This window comes from Eschrichtius robustus, chromosome 15 (genome assembly GCF_028021215.1).
Source record: "Eschrichtius robustus isolate mEscRob2 chromosome 15, mEscRob2.pri, whole genome shotgun sequence".
Lineage (NCBI taxonomy): Eukaryota > Metazoa > Chordata > Mammalia > Artiodactyla > Eschrichtiidae > Eschrichtius > Eschrichtius robustus.
The window spans coordinates 80,775,967-80,793,847 of record NC_090838.1 but is presented as its reverse complement, the minus strand read 5'-3'; the positions used below and the strand labels follow the sequence as shown (position 1 = coordinate 80,793,847).

The 17,881-nt window shown below is 46.7% G+C and overlaps 1 protein-coding gene and 1 non-coding gene across 2 annotated transcripts in view; one reads left to right on the top strand and one right to left on the bottom strand.

Moving 5' to 3' along the window:
- Positions 1 to 15,572, bottom strand: part of TCF7L1 (transcription factor 7 like 1) — a 158,191-nt gene extending 142,619 nt beyond the window's left edge. Inside the window, exons 1-3 of the mRNA XM_068564300.1 lie at positions 15,336 to 15,572; positions 15,189 to 15,252; positions 14,823 to 14,950 (exon numbers count right to left, since the gene is read on the bottom strand). Of these exons, the coding sequence (XP_068420401.1) occupies positions 14,823 to 14,950; positions 15,189 to 15,252; positions 15,336 to 15,572 (429 nt within the window). The remainder of the gene's footprint in view (positions 1 to 14,822; positions 14,951 to 15,188; positions 15,253 to 15,335) is intronic.
- LOC137778194 (U6 spliceosomal RNA) lies at positions 3,119 to 3,225 on the top strand. Its single transcript, XR_011076774.1, has one exon. It is a non-coding gene; the product is annotated as a U6 spliceosomal RNA (small nuclear RNA).
- Positions 15,573 to 17,881: the final 2,309 nt, after the last annotated feature.

The window sequence follows — 17,881 nt, the reverse complement described above, 5'->3', positions numbered from 1 at the left end:
ATCTGCTTCTTTTTTAAAAGAATGTACAGCCTGAATACTGGGATTAACTGAGAAAATCTTGATAAAAATTAAAATTAAAATGATCAACCCACCAAAGATCAACTTATCAAAGATTACACCCTGAAAGGTCTCAGAAGTGAAAAATGATTTCCTTTGTTAGTCTAAAAATGTCCAGGAGGAAGACAGGTTTTTGCTGTTTATTTTATTATATATGATATATTAAAGAGAGAAATGCAATTAAACAAATATCCACACAGTACAGATTTTGTGTACAAGGCACTGTGCTGGGGCAATGGTAATCGAAAGGGAAATATGACAGCCAGGATTGCTAAGAATATGGATTCTAGAAAACCAGCAATACAAAAATGAACATAAGTGCTTGCCCAGGGAATGGTACCATATAGAGACTACATTTCCCAGGGGCTAGGGAGGCCTGAAAACCCAGGACCACCAAAGCTGATAATGAGTTTACCTTAACGAAGTCCTTACTATGTACCAGGCGTTGGTCTTTGTGCCCCTGTACAATTTTACTTAATCTTTGCAACCATGAAGTAGGTCCCAGGAATATAAAAATATGGCCTCGGCCTCAGCATTCAATGCAAATCTGTTGTTCAGCTGTGGCTTCAGTCTTCAGAAGGTCTGAACTTCTGCATGATGGATGATCATGTGGTCACAGAGGTGACCAACGTATCTAATTAGTGTCACAATGTGAGAAATAAGTAAATGAAGCATGTTTGGCCTTGCTGTCACTATCTGAACATGCCCTTTCAAAAACAGGAAAGCATTCCACAGGTAATTTGAGTGGAAATTTCCTTATGAGCTTTATCCGTTGAAATGCTAACAGTTGGCAGAAGCAGATATGTATATATTTTATTGAAAGAATAAAATATGAGCATGAAAGATGTTAATTTCATAGAAAACAATTCTAACATACAACTACAATTACTAAATACATAAGAGGATTAATTAACATTATTAAGACTAAAAGTACATTAAAAGTAGAGAACATTACATACTTTTAGAACAAAAAAAGTGATTGTTTTAGGGCTTCCCTGGTGGCGCAGTGGTTGAGAATCTGCCTGCCAATGCAGGGGACACGGGTTCGAGCCCTGGTCTGGGAAGATCCCACATGCCGCGGAGCAACTGGGCCCGTGAGCCACAACTACTGAGCCTGCGCGTCTGGAGCCTGGGCTCCGCAACAAGAGAGGCCAAGATAGTGAGAGGCCCGCGCACGGAGATGAAGAGTGGCCCCCGCTCGCCGCAACTAGAGAAAGCCCTCGCGCAGAAACGAAGACCCAACACAGCCAAAAATAAATAAATAAATAAATAATTTTTTTTTTAAAAAAAGAAAAGATGACTATTATCTTAAAAAAAAAATATTGCAGCTGATAGATGAAGTAACACTACAAATAGACTATCGCCATTTTTGAAACTGCTCAGGAAGCAATGGATGTGGGTGATGATCATCAGTGGCTATTAATATTACAGAGAGACAACCAGACCTTAAGTGTCTCACAGTGTAAGGACAACATCTATGAATGAGTCTTGCAAAAATAAGTTAAAAAGTAAAATAAAGTCTATAAAAGTCAATTTACAGAACCAAAAAGATTAAAAATAAAATAAAATAAATTAAAGAAGAGAGAGAGAACCGTGAAGCTTGATCAAGAATCTAAATCCAGCTAATGATTTTCAAGAACTACAGGGGACAGAAAAACATGTTTAAAGAAACCCTGGGGTTGCATTTAACAAAATCCAGACAGACTGTGAGAAACTCCAGTCATCAGATAAAAACCTAAAAATCCTAATTAGGAAGTTCTTTACATCCTATGAAGAACACAGAACAGAATGTCAACTCTGCTACCTCAATATTCCACAAGATTTCAAAATCATGTACCGTAATTTCTTAATGAATCATTGATTTATGATTGATGCTGCCATAAAAACTATGAAGAACAAACTATTATTTTTTAAAAAAGACCAAAAATATCTTGTTCCTTCATCTTATTCAGTATTCACAAATAAGCTATAGAGAAGCACAGAAACAATCTAGCACCTCACAGAGCTGAGAAATTGTTCCTGTGTTAAAATGTCAAACTTTAAAAATCCGACCACCATACACACACACACACACACACACACACACACACACAGAGAGACTACAATTCAGCCATAAAGAAAAACAAAATTTTGCCATTTGCAGAAACATGGATGGACTTGGAGGGCATTATGTTAAATGAAATAAGTCAGAGAAAGACAAATACTGTATGATATCACTTATATGTGGAATCTAAAACATACAACAAACTAATGAATATAACAAAAGAGCAAACTCACAGATATAGAGAACAAACTAGTGGTTACCAGCAGGGAAAGGGAAAGGGGGAGGGGCAATATAGGGGTAGGGAATTAAGAGGTACAAAATACTGTGTATAAAATAAGCTACAAGGATATATTATACAACACAGGGAATATAGCCAATATTTTATAGTAACTATAAATGGAGTATAACCTTTAAAAATTGTGAATTGGTACATTGTACACCTGTAGCTTACATAATATTGTACAGCAACTATACTTCAACTAAAAAATGCAAAAAATAAATAAATAAATAAATAAATAAAACAAAAAAATCTGACCACCAATCTGGCCACTACCACACTGATAACTGTTTTTGGCAAGATACATCAGTAGATGATGCTAAAACCAGCAGGCGAAAGTTTGATGAGAAATGGGATATCTACATAGTCTCAAAGTATCTCCCCATAAGACACTTATTAATTACAAAGAGAAAAAATAGTAACTCTCTTGGAGAAATCTGATAGACCAAATTTTAACCAAGTGATCAAAATGGGGAAAAACAGATGGCACCTCTTAGAAGCATTGAGAAAGACATCAATGCTGCATCAATTATGCAGTTTTGTTACCCAAAATAAACAACCTGAATCTACTTGAAGAAACATCATAAAAAAAAAAAATGTTCAAGGTCCTACAAAATAAATGGCTTGTTAAGAATTATTAAGAATTCTTGTTAAGAATTATTCTTAAAAATTATTAAGAATTCTTGTTAAGAATTACTCTTAAAAAGTCAACACAAGAGACAGATCAAAAAACTGTTCTAGTGCTCGCTTCGGCAGCACATATACTAAAATTGGAACGATACAGAGAAGATTAGCATGGCCCCTGCGCAAGGATGACACGCAAATTCGTGAAGCGTTCCATATTTTTTCAATAAAGATGTTAAAAAAAAAAAAAAACAAAAAACTGTTCTACAACTTCCCTGGTGGCGCAGTGGTTAAGAATCCGCCTGCCACTGCAGGGGACATGGGTTCGAGCCCTGGTCCGGGAAGATCCCACGTGCTGCGGAGCAACTAAGCTCGTGCGCCACAACTACTGAAGCCCGCATGCTACAACTACTGAAGCCTGCGCGCCTAGAGCCTGTGCTCTGCAACAAGAGAAGCCACCGCGATGTGAAGCCCACACACTGCAATGAAGAGTAGCCCCCACTCACCGCAACTAGAGAAAGCCCGTGTGCAGCAACAAAGACCCAACGCAGCAATAATAAAATATAAAATGAATAAATAAATCTCTAAAAAAAAAAAAAAAGACTGAGGGAGACTAAAGATACATGACAACTAAGTATAGCACAGGTCTTGGGGCCATTCCAGACATCCCCCAGACCCAGCAAAATTTTTTAGTTTTTTTCTTTTTTTTACTACAGAAGACATTTTAGGGCTTCCCTGGTGGCACAGTGGTTAAGAAACCACCTGCCAATGCAGGCGACACAGGTTCGAGCCCTTTTCCGGGGAGATCCCACATGCCATAGAGCAACTAAGCCCGTGCACCCCAACTACTAAGCCTGCGCTCTAGAGCCGATGAACCACAACTACTGAGCCCACGCGCCTAGAGCCCGTGCTCTGCAACAAGAGAAGCTACCGCAATGAGAAGCCCGTGCACGGCAGCAAAGAGAGACCCTCGCTCACCACAACTAGAGAAAGGCCGTGCAGCAACGAAGACCCGATGCACCCAAAAATAAATAAATAAAATAAATAAATTTATTTTAAAAAATGTGTTTAAAAAATTTTTTTTGGTCACTAAACATCTTAATCAAGTTGTAATAATACTGTAAATTATTTTGATGACATTTCTGATTTCTTTCTATATCTCAGAGATTCATCCTATGATATTTAGTTTTAGCCTTGGAAAAATCCTGGTTTTAAAACACAGTGCACTCAGCCAAAATGTAATTCAGTGACCCTCAAACACTACCACTATCCCCATTTTGCCTAAGAGTGCCCTGGGGCACAGGGGTACACAGCCAGACCATGGCTGGGCTAGGGTCCAAGGTCTGACTGACTGTGGCCAAATCCTAGTCCCAGACCCCTTAGCCACAAATATCACGGTCAGTGGAATATGCTTTTCTACCCCTCAAGCCTCGGGCTTCTCTCCACCATTCCTCTCTCCTCTCTTTTGGTGCAAGCTCAAAGGAGCAGCTTACTAAGGTGTTCTCCCCACCTCTGGACTTTCTCACCATCCCCTCCTCTTCCTGCATTAACTTTCCTTAGGAGGGCCTGGGAACATGCCCGTGAGGATGATCTCTTTCCCACTCCAAAGCTTCAGACCAATGTCTCTCTCCCCGACAATCATTTAATTAACAGAAACGCTTATGTTGTAAAGTAGAAGTACGAAGCGTTTTCATCTCACGAATCTCTAAGACTCCCGCTATACCTCTCCTCTATGTATCCCGCCTGGAAATGTTTAAATAGATGATATGATTAATAAGCAATGACTGTATCTAATTTACATACAAACTAATATTCACACATGTACAAGCAAGTGGGGCTGGTCAGGAGTGGAAGCAGGCAGTAGACCAAGTCAACAGATGCACATACCAATATTGCATATTGTGGTATCTAAGGATCCAAGTTTAGTACCTCAAGATGTCAGAAGAAAACACAAGGGAAACTGAAGGGGAAGAACATAGATTACATGGAGCTGCACAGCACAGAAAAGCAAAGGAAGATTAAGATCGCAATAAATACCATCTCTGGAACTATAAAGACACCAACCATTAAGGCTCTGACTCTACCCCAGGCAGAAGCGGTGATTAAAAGTTCCTCCTGTTAAAGGGCTGGGAAGGCCACTGAAGAGAATGAATGCAGAGATGTTGCTCATTAGCCATTTTTTATTCGCACACCATCTCTTTGTATCTTGCTCCAAATAGCATTTTCACATTAATTTGGCTGTCCACTTTCAGTAGAGGGGAGATTGCAGCATTGTGATTGGAACGATGGCTTTACGACCTTCTGGAGAGGTGTCTCTGGACCCCTCGCTTACTCTCTCAGGCTCAGCTTCCTCGTGGATAAAACAGATTGTACTAGCAGATGTGGTAACAGTTGTAAGTGGTGTGATATAGCACCCTGGAACACCGCAGGTGCCTACAAGGCTGTTTTTTTTAAATATAATGTTTAAATATTCATGCTGTCAACATTCAACAAATGTCTATGAATCATTTATCAGGGGTCAGGTGTTCTAGTTTAATAAAGAAATACTTTGAGGTGCATTTTCTCCATAGCATGGCTTTCTGCCAGGGTTGCTGTGGATCTCCCTGAGTAGTGGAGAGGGTAAAGCTCCAGGGGGTGCAGCTGAACTCTAGTCCTGTTTCCATCACTCATAATTGATCTTGGGCGGGCTTCCCTGGTGGCGCAGTGGCTGAGAATCTGCCTGCCAATGCAGGGGACACGGGTTCGAGCCCTGGTCTGGGAAGATCCCACATGCCGCGGAGCAACTGGGCCCGTGAGCCACAACTACTGAGCCTGCGCGTCTGGAGCCTGTGCTCCACAACAAGAGAGGCCGCGACAGTGAGAGGCCCGCGCACCGCGATGAAGAGTGGTCCCCACTTGCCGCAACTAGAGAAAGCCCTCGCACAGAAACGAAGACCCAACACAGCCATAAATAAATAAATAAATAAATAAATATTTTTTAAAAAAAATAATTGATCTTGGGCAAGTCTACAATCTCCCTGCGCTTGTGTTCCTCACCACTGGGGTGAGCTGGATGGTCCCTTCTAGCTCAGAGGGCTGCAGGGTACCCATGTGGAGTCCCTACACAAGAATCTCAGGGAGGAACCCCCAATGCACTCCTAGAAGGTATGTCTTATAAATCCAGCTGACTCTAGTGACTCTGGTATATCATTTTTGGAATTTATGGAAACAGTATAGTCCTAAATATCAGAAATCACTGCTGCCAACAAATCTGGACTTGTAAATTGATCAGCTTTTCTTTTCTCTTTTTTTTTTCCTTGTTGATTATTTACTTTAAATACAGTAGTGTGTACATGTCAATCACAAACAACTTTTCATACTGCTCATTCCTACTTCTTTTGCTTTTCTTTCTTATCATCAGATCCATCTACTTCTTAATCACAGTTACTATCTCAGATTTACATCTTTGTTTTTCCACACAACACACTTTCTATAGATATTCCTACAAATAACGGCCCCATTCATGTTATAAAGTATATAAGACATTTATCTCGCCAAGATTAATGCCCTGTAATATGCAGATCTCCAAGAGGGCTTAGATAGGACCCCCGGTGCCTCCCCAACTTCTATTAACCATACTTGGAAGCCCCTTATTACTCTTTCCACCATGCTACTGTTTTCAGAAAGAGACCACCTGGAAGATAAATTTGTAAGTGAATAAAAAGGTATCAAATTACCTGATTCCTAATTTCAAACTATCTTACACACACACACACAGAAAAGGGGTGGTGGTGGGTACTAACACATTCTCTGCAATTCTCTGTGTAAAAATTTAGTATTTATTTCTTTAACAGTCAATTTCCTCAAAGAGTTACAGGTGATTGGGACTGATTTTTAACTTATAAAGAACTTTAACAAAAGCAACCAATTTATAAAATATTTTATAAAATGCACAGTAAGGAAATAATATTTGCATACTCGGTTCACCAGAGCTTGGTTTGTTAACCGAACTACGCTGTAATCCAAATTGCAGGGGTAGCGAGCAAGCCTGCTCCTCCCGCCTCCTTCCACCCCAAAGACACACTTGTGTATTCTTCCAACCTCACCGATCTCAACAGGAAAAAACAGTCCCCCAGTTCAGAACAGTTCATGTCTCCGTCAGCGGATAACCACTTTTTCTCTGAAGGAAGGTAATGTGGCGGTAAGATTCCTGGGGCTGCCACCTGAAGGTTATTTGACGCCTGTGGAGCACGGATAGTACTGGACGAAGAACTTCAACCACAGCCGCTCACTCACTTACACAACTGTTTATTTGGGAAGGTACCTTCCCAGGTCCGATGTGTAAAGTTGGAACAAATCTACCTGCCCTCCACCCTGACTGGTAACTCACGTCAGGATTTCTGAACTGGGAGACAAAGGTCAGCTGCCCTTCTCCCAAGAGGGGGAGGAGCTAGTGACATCAGGCATGCGTGGAAAGTCACAAGGATGAAATGGGAAGACCCAGACTTTGCACTCACAACCAACTTAAAATCTTTGTGCTGTCGATGACTAGCTGCGTGACCCTGAACAAGATACTTGACCTCTACAAGTCTGTCTGCCCAGCAGCAAAATGGGAATAGCAAGTATCTACTTCTTAGGTCAGAAGCAATGACAAATGTTAAGGTTTTAGCAACCATTGCCAAGTGCTTTCCCAATGGGGTGGGCTGTCAACACCCTTCAAGAACAGCAACTAAGAGCACGCACTTCACCGTACATTTGCCAGCACTGAACAGTCTTAGTAAGACAAAACCTTTGTTAATTTGGTGGCCAAAAAACAGTGCTTATCTTTCTTAACATTTCTGACTACCTGGGAGGTTGAACATAGTTTCACATAATGAGTAGGCATTCGTAGTTTCTTCTTTTGTGAATTTTTTGTTTACACTTATTTTTTCCACAATTGGGGTGAACACTTGGAGTCTTTTTTGTTCCTCCTCTTGAATGAAACAGATTTCTAAACTGCTGTAACAGTTTGAAAGTGTATGTGTGACTTCATTTCCTGTCCTGAGGACTCCAGGTAACTGGAATTATCATCCCTTACTACTTCCACAAAATCTCATGAAAAGGGTCATGTTCAAGAAAACATTTTTATGATCTAATTTTCAAACTTTGAAGTGTATTTCTAAGCTAAAAGGTCATTTTCCCATGAAAATCTGTAAGCTATACACATAATGAAAAGGAAAGACTTAGGATTCTGAACCTAAAACCTTTAGAACCTTAAAGCTACCTGGCAATTGAGGGATAACTCAGCATCTCAGAAAGAAGCTGCCCAGTGCCCCAGAGTTGTTCCCTGGGCAGCACACAGAGTATAGAGGAAAAGGCAAGCCCCCTTCACTCCCCCCATGTCCCCTCATTCCCAAATGCCAAGGTTTTGGAAACTGCAATTATTTCACTGCTCCCTAAATCCAATCCAGTTTGGGAGGATACAGTAACACATGGGACATATAAAAACCTCCTCTAAAAATACATTATTAGATTAGCCAATATGGGGTAATTCTCTACATGCTTTTTTTTTTCAGTCCTTTCCCATACCCAATAACTTAACACATGCCAACATCTGTCCCTGACTGAAAATGAGTTGTGTTTTGATCCTCACCTCTATCCCCCTTCAAAGTCAGCCAGCTCCAGAAAATAAAAAGAGGAAAAATTTCCCAAGTGTGTCATATCTTTCAATCAATGCACAAACATCTCATTATTAACATGTAGCTAAAAGGTTCCCAAAAAGTTTGGCTTTATAACTGGGTACAGAGGAAGGGCCTGTGGTCTCCCTACTGCCAACAAAACCCCAGCCAACTTGCTCTTGGTTTTTACTGATAATCCCAAAGTCATCTAGCCAACCAATGCACTCCCCCTCAATTTCTACAGCTCCACCTCTGCATTTTTCTACATCCCCTTCTTCAACGCTTGGGCTCACCTGCAAAGTCAGGAGAACAATACCTGCTGTTCGTGGACCAACACCTTCCAGGTTACGGTAGATAGAAAGTGAAATGTGTAAGGTAGGAGGCTGCTTGCATGTGTGGGAGTCTGGTGTGGGTTCTGGCTGAGGAGTGAGGGACGGGCCACACGGCAGGACCAGTCCTGATTATAGCACCTTGACACCCGACGGAGAAGCCTGAAGCTAGTATCTCTGCCTGCCTACCTTTCTCATCATCACTTGCCTGGAATATTGCTCTCTGCACGCACCCATTACTTCCTGATTAGTGAATTCCCAAAGCTCCTTTTGACTCCTCAATCCTCTTCTCCCCTCTCTCTGTGGCATCTGACACTAAGGACCACCCCACCCCCCTTTCCTCCCCTCCAGCTTCCGTGCAGTCGCAGCACCTAAGCTCTCCTCCCACCTTGGCAGAGACTCCTTTCCATCCTCCCTCAGTGACTTCTCTGCTCTGAGCATCCCCTTCCTTTCTTCTGCTCCCTTGCATCATCCTGTTGCTGAAGTTTCAACTATTCCCTCAATATCCCCTCAAACCCAGTGCCTCTACAATGAGACTTAGCAGTTCCTCTAAGTGAGACCCTCTGACAAACCGTGCGGGCTGTTATTGCTAAAATAGTTCATAAGCATCTGTCCAGCACTGGGGAGGCAAAGATGGAGGGCCAGGGCCCCACTTGCCAGAAGTCACACCGCAAGTCTCCCAGGCTCAGACACCAGGAGTTAACTGTGACATCAGCCCCTTCCTCCCTCCCTCCCTCCCTCCCTTCCATCCATCTGCCACCTCTTCCCACACAAATTCAAGCAACCATGCCAGTCTCCCTCATCCTACCCTTCCTTTCCATTCAGATACTCTTAAGCCCCTTTCACCTCACCCCTGGACTCCTGTGAGTCTCCCAAGCATTCTAGCTCCTTCCAGGTCCTCTCCCAACAATCACTATTATCCTTTTAAGCACATGTACGAGAGTCACATTATTTCCCAGCAGAACGTTGGATGGTACCCTGCTGCTTCTTGAATAAGGCCAGATTCCTTCACTGGCATTCAAGGTCTGGCCCCTTATCCTTCCAGGCAAATGGAAAAACTTGCATTACCCCCAAATGGCCCTGAACTTCTACCCCACTCCATGCCTTTGCTCTCCCTGTGCTGGCTTCTACCTTCAGATGTACGTGCAGGACTTCCACTTTTCACTCTAAAAACCATTGTACTGTTTAAATTTTTTATAGTTAACAAAAATTACTTTGAATTAAAGAGTGATGAGTTTCAGGGACTAGTCTAAAACAATTTCCTTTACCTGCCTTCCTTGACCATGCCAGCCCAAGACAATTTTTCTATTCTTTTTATTCTGAAAATTCTTCTCTGAGTTTTATTGACCCTTAACGTGGACTTCCTGTTATAGTGGTTTGTACTAACATTACTTCTTCCTAACTCGATTTTTAAGTCCTTCAGGGCAAAGCTGGGTCTAATTCATCCTAACTCTCACAGTCTCTTAGTCATTGCCCATGATAGGCCTACAATAAATATCAGATGAAGTCAAGGAGTTATGACTTTTATCTTAAGGATGCCAATCTGAATTTTCCCAGTTTTAGCAAGTAAAAATTGACTCTAAGTTGGAATATAGGATCTTTACGTTATGGATTTTCCAACGAGTTAATCATTTAAATTCCTTTTTATGCCACAATTTTTTGGGTAACTTTGCACATCACTGTAAAGGCTGGAACACTCTGTATTGAAGGTTAGATGTGTGTGTGTGTGTGTGTGTGTGTGTGTGTGTGTGTGTACATGTGCTGGCCTACTTTTTCAAGATTCCCCAGAAGTAAGATCACTGAAGAATGAGACCAACCTAAACCTTTCCAAAATTGTAACAGAGCAAGCAGGTATTCTGTCAGATCCACCCACCCAAAGAAAAAGGACTGACAGGGTTTGAGTCCCTCCACAGAGTTTGTCATCAATTGTCACCCCAGAAATCTAAGTGCCAAAACTTCAGCAACGCAGGCAGGGCCCTCGTAAATGCTCATTCCATGTGAAAAGCCCTCATTAAACCCTGAGTTATATTTAGAGAAAAATAGAACAGAAGTTATATTTAGATGAAATGGCTTAAAAGAACTTTCCCAAAAGCAGCATGTTTATACTGATCTTCCAAAAGAAGAGGTTTTATCAATACTTGGCTTCTACATACAACTCCTAAAAACCAGAAAACTTCTCTATACATACACAAAGATTTCTGCTTGGGCTCCTTTGTGTCAGGAAGGAAACAGGAGCACCCAGGATATCAGCAGGACTGCCCATGGGAAGCAGTGGGATGCGAAGGACTTAAAAACAGGCTCATGTTTGGAGGACAGAGTAATTTCCTACAGAAATTTGAGTTGTGATGGTCTGAGAAATCTATGAATAACTTGGTGCTTGAGCTGCACCACGGCAGCTCTAAAATTTATACACTGGACCCAAAACTATAGATTTCCTCAGCAACTCTACCTGTAAGTGCTCTTTTCCAAAATGTCATTAGCACTCACATTGTGGTCACGGTCAAACGCCTATCACTTTGCTGCTCACTCACTGAACCACATGCTGCATTTTCTTTTTGGCTCTGATTAGTCCAACTATTTTTGACATCCGTTTTCTTCTGTGCTGACTTACATTTTCCTAACAAAATCCTAGTCAACAGCACCAAGGTGGTTTAGTGAACTGGTGAAGGCTTTTCATGAATGAATGTATAATTTCGTGTGACTACTGTAAGGAGTGAAAGGTGATCTGTGGCCGTTATTCCCCTCTCCCCAGAGCTCCAGATGAGAATGAATCACGGCTCCGAGGCTTGGCACACACCCCGGGTTAAGGGGACCTCTTCTCTAAAGAGCCTCAGGAAGAAGCCACTTCCCAGCCTCCCAGCCAAACCAGAGTGGAGGGCAAACGTAACGCATGGGGAGGAGATGGCCAGACTGGAGGACTGGCCGGCCCCCAGTTGTCCCAGAAGGAATTTTGCCAGTGGGTGAGGGTGCTGCAGCCCTGCTGCTATTCCTAGGATCAATTAATACTATTCCTAGGGTCAATTAATACCCTGAGAACACTCCAGCCAAACCTCACGTTTGCCTCTGGCTTGGTATTTCCAGAAAGTGTTAGGGCATAAGAGAACTAAGGTCACCCAATTTTATACCACTTATAGGCCTTAGAGCAGCAAGGACTAAGGTTGTGAAATTTAGATGTGAAACCAAAAACGACCTAGGCTGCTAAAAGAGAGACCAGATCATTTAATCCACCACCCCCCTCACCCTTCAGCCACCTTCCTCCCCCTTCTCCCCCCCATATCTATCTATCAATACATTCCTTTTACCAGGCAGGGACCCCTACAGAGGGCCACTCTGTCTGCACCTATAGTTTGCCTACAGTAAGAATCACATTAGTTACATTAATATAATCATCCAGAGGAAAAGCATCATCTCAATCCTACAGTCCAGACAATCAAGTGCTTAAGTGTTTCCTCCTTTGCTTTCCTAACAGCCATTGACGCCCAAGGATAGAGTCAAATTAGCAGGTTCTACTGAGCTGATCTAACTGCAGGAAACTTCAATAAATTTTGTAACCAGGCAGGTCAAAATACAATGACAGACACATAAGGGGCGCAGAAACAATGGGGGCATCGAACTTACTTTTCTGCAAGGGCAATTCATCAGGGAGGCAAGATGGAAACAGGAGAGTGAGACAGGACATACTAAGTCCCGTATGAAGGATCAACAGGGAGAGGGTGAGTGTTCTTGGAGGCTCAAAAAGGAGGATAGTGACATGGGCTCAGGCAGGGAACAGCTGCAGGAATAAGCAGGGACAGGCAAAAGCATGCAGAGGGGAAAGGTTGGCTTCCTCAAGGAGGGCTCCAAAAATCCCATGCAGGCCTGGATGCAGTAATCAGGAATTGCCAGTATGAAAAAGAAGCAGCCTTTGGAAGCTCTTAGGCAAAAGAACATGTAAGATGGTAGAAAGAATGAAGGGTGGTAGAAGATGGTAGAAGAAAGTAGGGGACTGACACAAACAAAATCTGTCCCATTTGGGCTCCTGAGGGGGAGGGGAAGAGCAGCATATGAAGACAGGCAGTTGTCACCATTCAAAGAGGAAGAATCAAAATGCCCTGGTGAGAAAGGGGAAAGGAATAGCTAGCTTGAGTGAAATAATTGGTCATTATTTGGAACATTTCTGGCGACTTTATCTGCACCAGGACATGGATCAGTGCTGACTCACAGAAATGCCAAACTCCTTTTCCCAGACAACTAAAGGTAAAATGGAGAAAAGGGACTCTGATAGTGTAGTGACCTACCTTTCCACACACACAGGTACAGAAACCCTACTAAAACTTTCAGAACTGAGCCACATCTGCGAACACGGAAGATAATCTGTGAAAACCTGAACAACGTTACTGCAGTTTGTTTTGCTCAACTTCTACTCACACATTTTTCTTTTAATATGAATGAGAAAAAGCAACAGCCAGATGCCCGTATCCAGCTCATATTTAGGACTTACGTTCGGGAGTTCCCAGGATACACCAAGGCAGGGCCAAAGGTGCAGGGTCTTCCCTGCTTGAAAGGAGAGGGCTGTGCGGCTCCACTCTGCTCTCGGTTGGCCAGAGTCCCCAACCTCCACGCCCACACCCCAACCGGCCGGCAGAGCGGCCCCACTGAACCGGCGGCAGATGTCTCCACTCTCCACCGACCGCTGTACCATGACAGCAGGGATGGTCCATTCAGCACCAGCGTTTCCCAGGCAGCCCTTTAACTATGATTGTTATTTAAGGACAACTTGAGCATAAAGTGAGTTTGTCGGGTCAGCTCTTAAGGCGCCAAACACCTTCCACCCCGAATCAAAACAGCACGAATTGGAGGGCACTGGGAAACCGGGCAGGGAGCAGAGAACCACTACAGCGTGCGGGCGCCCAAGCAGCAGCGCGCAAGAGCCTGGCGCATAGTAGGAGGTGTTCACCCAAGATCTGCCATCGGACCTAGCACCTGGGCAGGGGGCCCTCGGGTGGGGTGGCAACTCAGGGGACAAAAAAAGCCTGGCCAGCCCCAGGCTGTGCCCCTCGCGACGCGGGGGGCGGGAGTTAGAGCCAGGGAGGGGGCGAAGGAATCCGCCCTCATTTGCACGTCGTCTGAGGCCCGGTCAATTTGCTTAATCACGGCTCTAAATGCCAGCGCGCAGCACACAATGCGCGCCCATTAACAGGTTTAAAGTGTCGCAGCGCTCGCTTTAAATGAGAAAAGCCGGCAACAAAGGGCGAAAAAGCCAAGTTCCTCAACTTGAAGAATGCCTCGATTCGCTCTCGAAATCATCTCGGCGAGTTTAAAATCCCGAGCCTTACAGAAAAGTTGAGGCCCCCGCGCGAGGGCTGGGGGTGGGGAGGGGTCTGTGTGAATAACCCGCCACGAATACTGGGTTTCTTAGGAACCAACTCACAGCCGCCCAGCGAAACTGGAGTCGAGGGGCAACGTCGCCAACCCAGCTCCCCCGGCCCCACTGCCCAACTGCCAGGGAAAGCTGACCGATTTCCAGGAAGGAAGCGAGACCCCCCCACACACACCCCCGCCCAACCGGCACAAATCCAAGTTTCCCTTTAGTGCGAGCAAAGAATTCTGGAGACCAAGGAGGACCCCAGAAGTGGACCCCAAAGCCGCTCCCCAGCAAAAGGGGAGAAAGTGCCTGCACTTTCCTTTCATGCAGGCACTGCCTAGCGCAGCCTAACCCTCGACCGCCAGAGTAGTTCAACCCCGTAAGCAAGTTCTGCCCAGGATCCTCACGGGACGGTACCATCCCCCATCCCCCACCCTGTCGCCGAGCCCGGGGGCGCATCTCGCGGGCCCCGGCCGCCCACCCGCCCCGGCGCAGCGGGACGGGCACTCACCGTGCGCGCTCCTCCCGGAGACAGGGGTCCGTTGGGGAGGTACGGGCTGCTCAGGTCCGGTATCATCAGGAACGGGTACCCAGGGTAGGGGGGACCCTTAAAGAACGCGCCGTCCTGGGCCCTTCTCACTGCGGGCAAGACCACGGAGGGGGTGAGGTCGGGGTCCCCGGGACAGCCCCGCGGCTGGGGACCCGGAGTGGGGACCGGGGACCCGAGCGCCCCCCACGCGCACCCCAGGACTGCTGAGGCCGACAGGGGCGGAGAGCATGGGCACGGCCACGGGGGTAAGGGGTACCGAGAGCGGCCGGAGATGAGGCGCCGAGCGCCGCGGGGCCGGGAGTGGGGGCTGCGGGGGCCGGCACTTACCTTCGGCGAAATAGTCCCGCGGCTTCTGGAAAGCGTCCCGGGCGGGCTGCGGACGCCTCTCCGCCTGCGGAGGAGACACAAAGGCGAAGGCGGGTGAGGGAGCGCGGGGCTGGGGTCCCCCGGGGGCGGCCGCGGAAGCCTTCTCACCTCCGAGTCCGAGCTGCTGCTCTGGTTCTCCGACTCGTTGACCAGGGACGACTTGACTTCGTCCAGGTCCCGCTGCGCCGAGGCGCTGTCGCTGCTCGGCTCCTGCTCCTCGCCCCCCTCGTCCTGGAAGGGGATCAGCTCGTCGTTGGCCCCGAGGTCGTCCCCTCCGCCGGCCGCCCCGGCGCTCGAGCCGCCGCCGCCGCCTCCCCCGCCGCCGCCGCCGCCGAGCTGGGGCATGGTGGCGCCGCGGGCCGGGGCCGCCGCTCTCGGAGCCCCTCGCCGCCCGCACCCGGCCCGGCGCCCGCCCCTCCCTCCCTCCCGCTGGCCGGCCCGCTCCGCTCGCCGCCGCGGCGGCCGCAGCAACAAAGTTTGACAGGGCGTGGCCCGGAGGGAAGCTGGGCCGGCGCGGCCGGGCCGGGGCGGGGGCAGCTCGGCTCGGGCCCCACCGGCAGCGCGGAGCCCGGGGCTCCCCAACTCGCTGCCGCCGCCGCCTGCTCCGCCGGGGTGTCCCAGCGCCTGGCCCGCCGGGGAGGGGCGAGCGGGGAAAGGGAGGAGGGACCGGCGCGCGGGCCAGGGGGGCCGGAGGGAGGAGCCCCGCTGCAAGCTGACACCCGCGCGCCTCGCAGAACCCGGAGAGCTCCGGCGCGCACACACTCGCATTCACACTCGCCTGCCGCTCGCTCACACCTTCCGGGGCTGCGCCTCCCCGCAGCTCGCACCGCCCTCGCGCCCAGACTCGCCCAGACCCCCTCCCCGCGCCCTACCCTGCACCCCCGCGGCCCTGTCCCCACCCTCCGGCCGACCGCTCGGGTCCCGCCGCCACCCCTAGGCATCCCCTAACTTTCTTGCCGAGAACCCCCAGAACTCCGCACCGGCTCCACACCCCCTCCCACCGGATCCGCGCGCTGGCGGGCGGCACTGCCCCCTGCGGGAAAGCTTCGGACCCACAGACCGGCCGGGGACACTCTCGGTGCCTGGAGTCCTCGCAGCGCTGGGTCCCTCCCGGCCTGGTCGCCCTCGCCGGCTGCGTAGGGCAGAGGATTGGGGAAATGTATGGCACCCCGGAATATGCCGGGCGGCCTCCCGCTCCTCTTTCCTGTGGGGTTCCAACGCGCCCCCCGCCCCGGTTCAGGTTTCCGACTTTGTTCAAGTGTCCAGAGTCACCCACGCTGAAATCCCAAAGATCACCTTCGCCCCATAGTTCCGGACTAGGTCCTTAATCGAATAACTCACGGTCTTGGTTTCAGAAAGAGTTCGGATTTGGTTCGTTGCGAGGGAAGATTGTCTGCCCGGTGACCTTTGAAGCGTTCACGAAGCTGCCTCGAGAGCCAATGAGCGTATGAAAAATGCCCGACCAGCCTCATGCTTAAAGAAATGCCTCCTGTGATAACATTAAAATATCATCTCTCCACCCAGTTCAGGAAAGTTTGAAAAAGTGGATCTTGTGTCCTCCACGGTGGGGAACTACTGGTGAGAGCGTCCGTTTTAAAAGCAGACTGGAAGGCAGAATGGGAGTACTTAAAAAACTATTTTAAACGCGACTGGCAGAGGAGTTTTACCAGCGATGTGTATATATATGGTCAAATTCACAGATACAAGAAAGTTCAAAGCAGCAGGGAGGTTGGTGAAAAAAAGAGTTCTGGGACTTTCTTACGGTGAGAGTCTGTGCAACAACCACCTCAGGAGAATGAGGCCCCTGCACGTAAGGATCCTAAAATGATTTTGGAGAAACACCCGTAAGTGAAAATGTATATGGTACTCACTCTTCTTTTTTGTTCTCTAAAAATGACATACCTGTGTTTGCTTCTTCATGGAAAGAAAGTCTGAGAAGACGCACGGCAAATGATCAATAAATATTTCTGGGAAGGGGGATAATTGAGAGGAGAGGGACAGTTTTGTTTTCTACTTTCTACATATTTTATTGTTTACCGCAAGCAGATGTGACTTATCTATATTTTCACACAATTAGTACATGAATATAGTTTCATAAAACTTCAAACAATAGAGATGCATCTTGAGAAAAAACTAAAAGTTTCTCTTTCCCCCACCTCCTTCCCACACCTCCCTCCAGTTAATCACTGTTATTAGTTTGGTGTGCATCCTCCCAGACATCTTCTTAGGCAGTTGTGTACACTTGTAAACACATATACAATTATTCAGGTTTACTTTCACGAAAATAGAATTATACTGTTCATATTATTGCATGATATTTCATTTTTACAAGTTTTTGAAAGTCAGAAGGTTTTTTTCATGTGGCCCATAAACATGTGAAAAACCTATCGTATTAGTTTCCCATGGTTGCTGTGACAAATCACTGCAAACTTGGTGGCTGAAAACACCAGAAATGTATTCTCTCACTGTTCTCGAGGCCGGAAGTCCGAAATGAGTTTCACTAAATCAAAATCAAGGTGTTGGCAGGGCCATGTTCCCTCTGAGGCTCCAGGGAGAATATACTCCTTGCCTCTTCCAGCTTCTGGTAGCTGCCGGCATTCTTGCAATCTCATCACTCCAGTTTCTGCCTCTGTGGTCACATGGCCTTCTCGTTT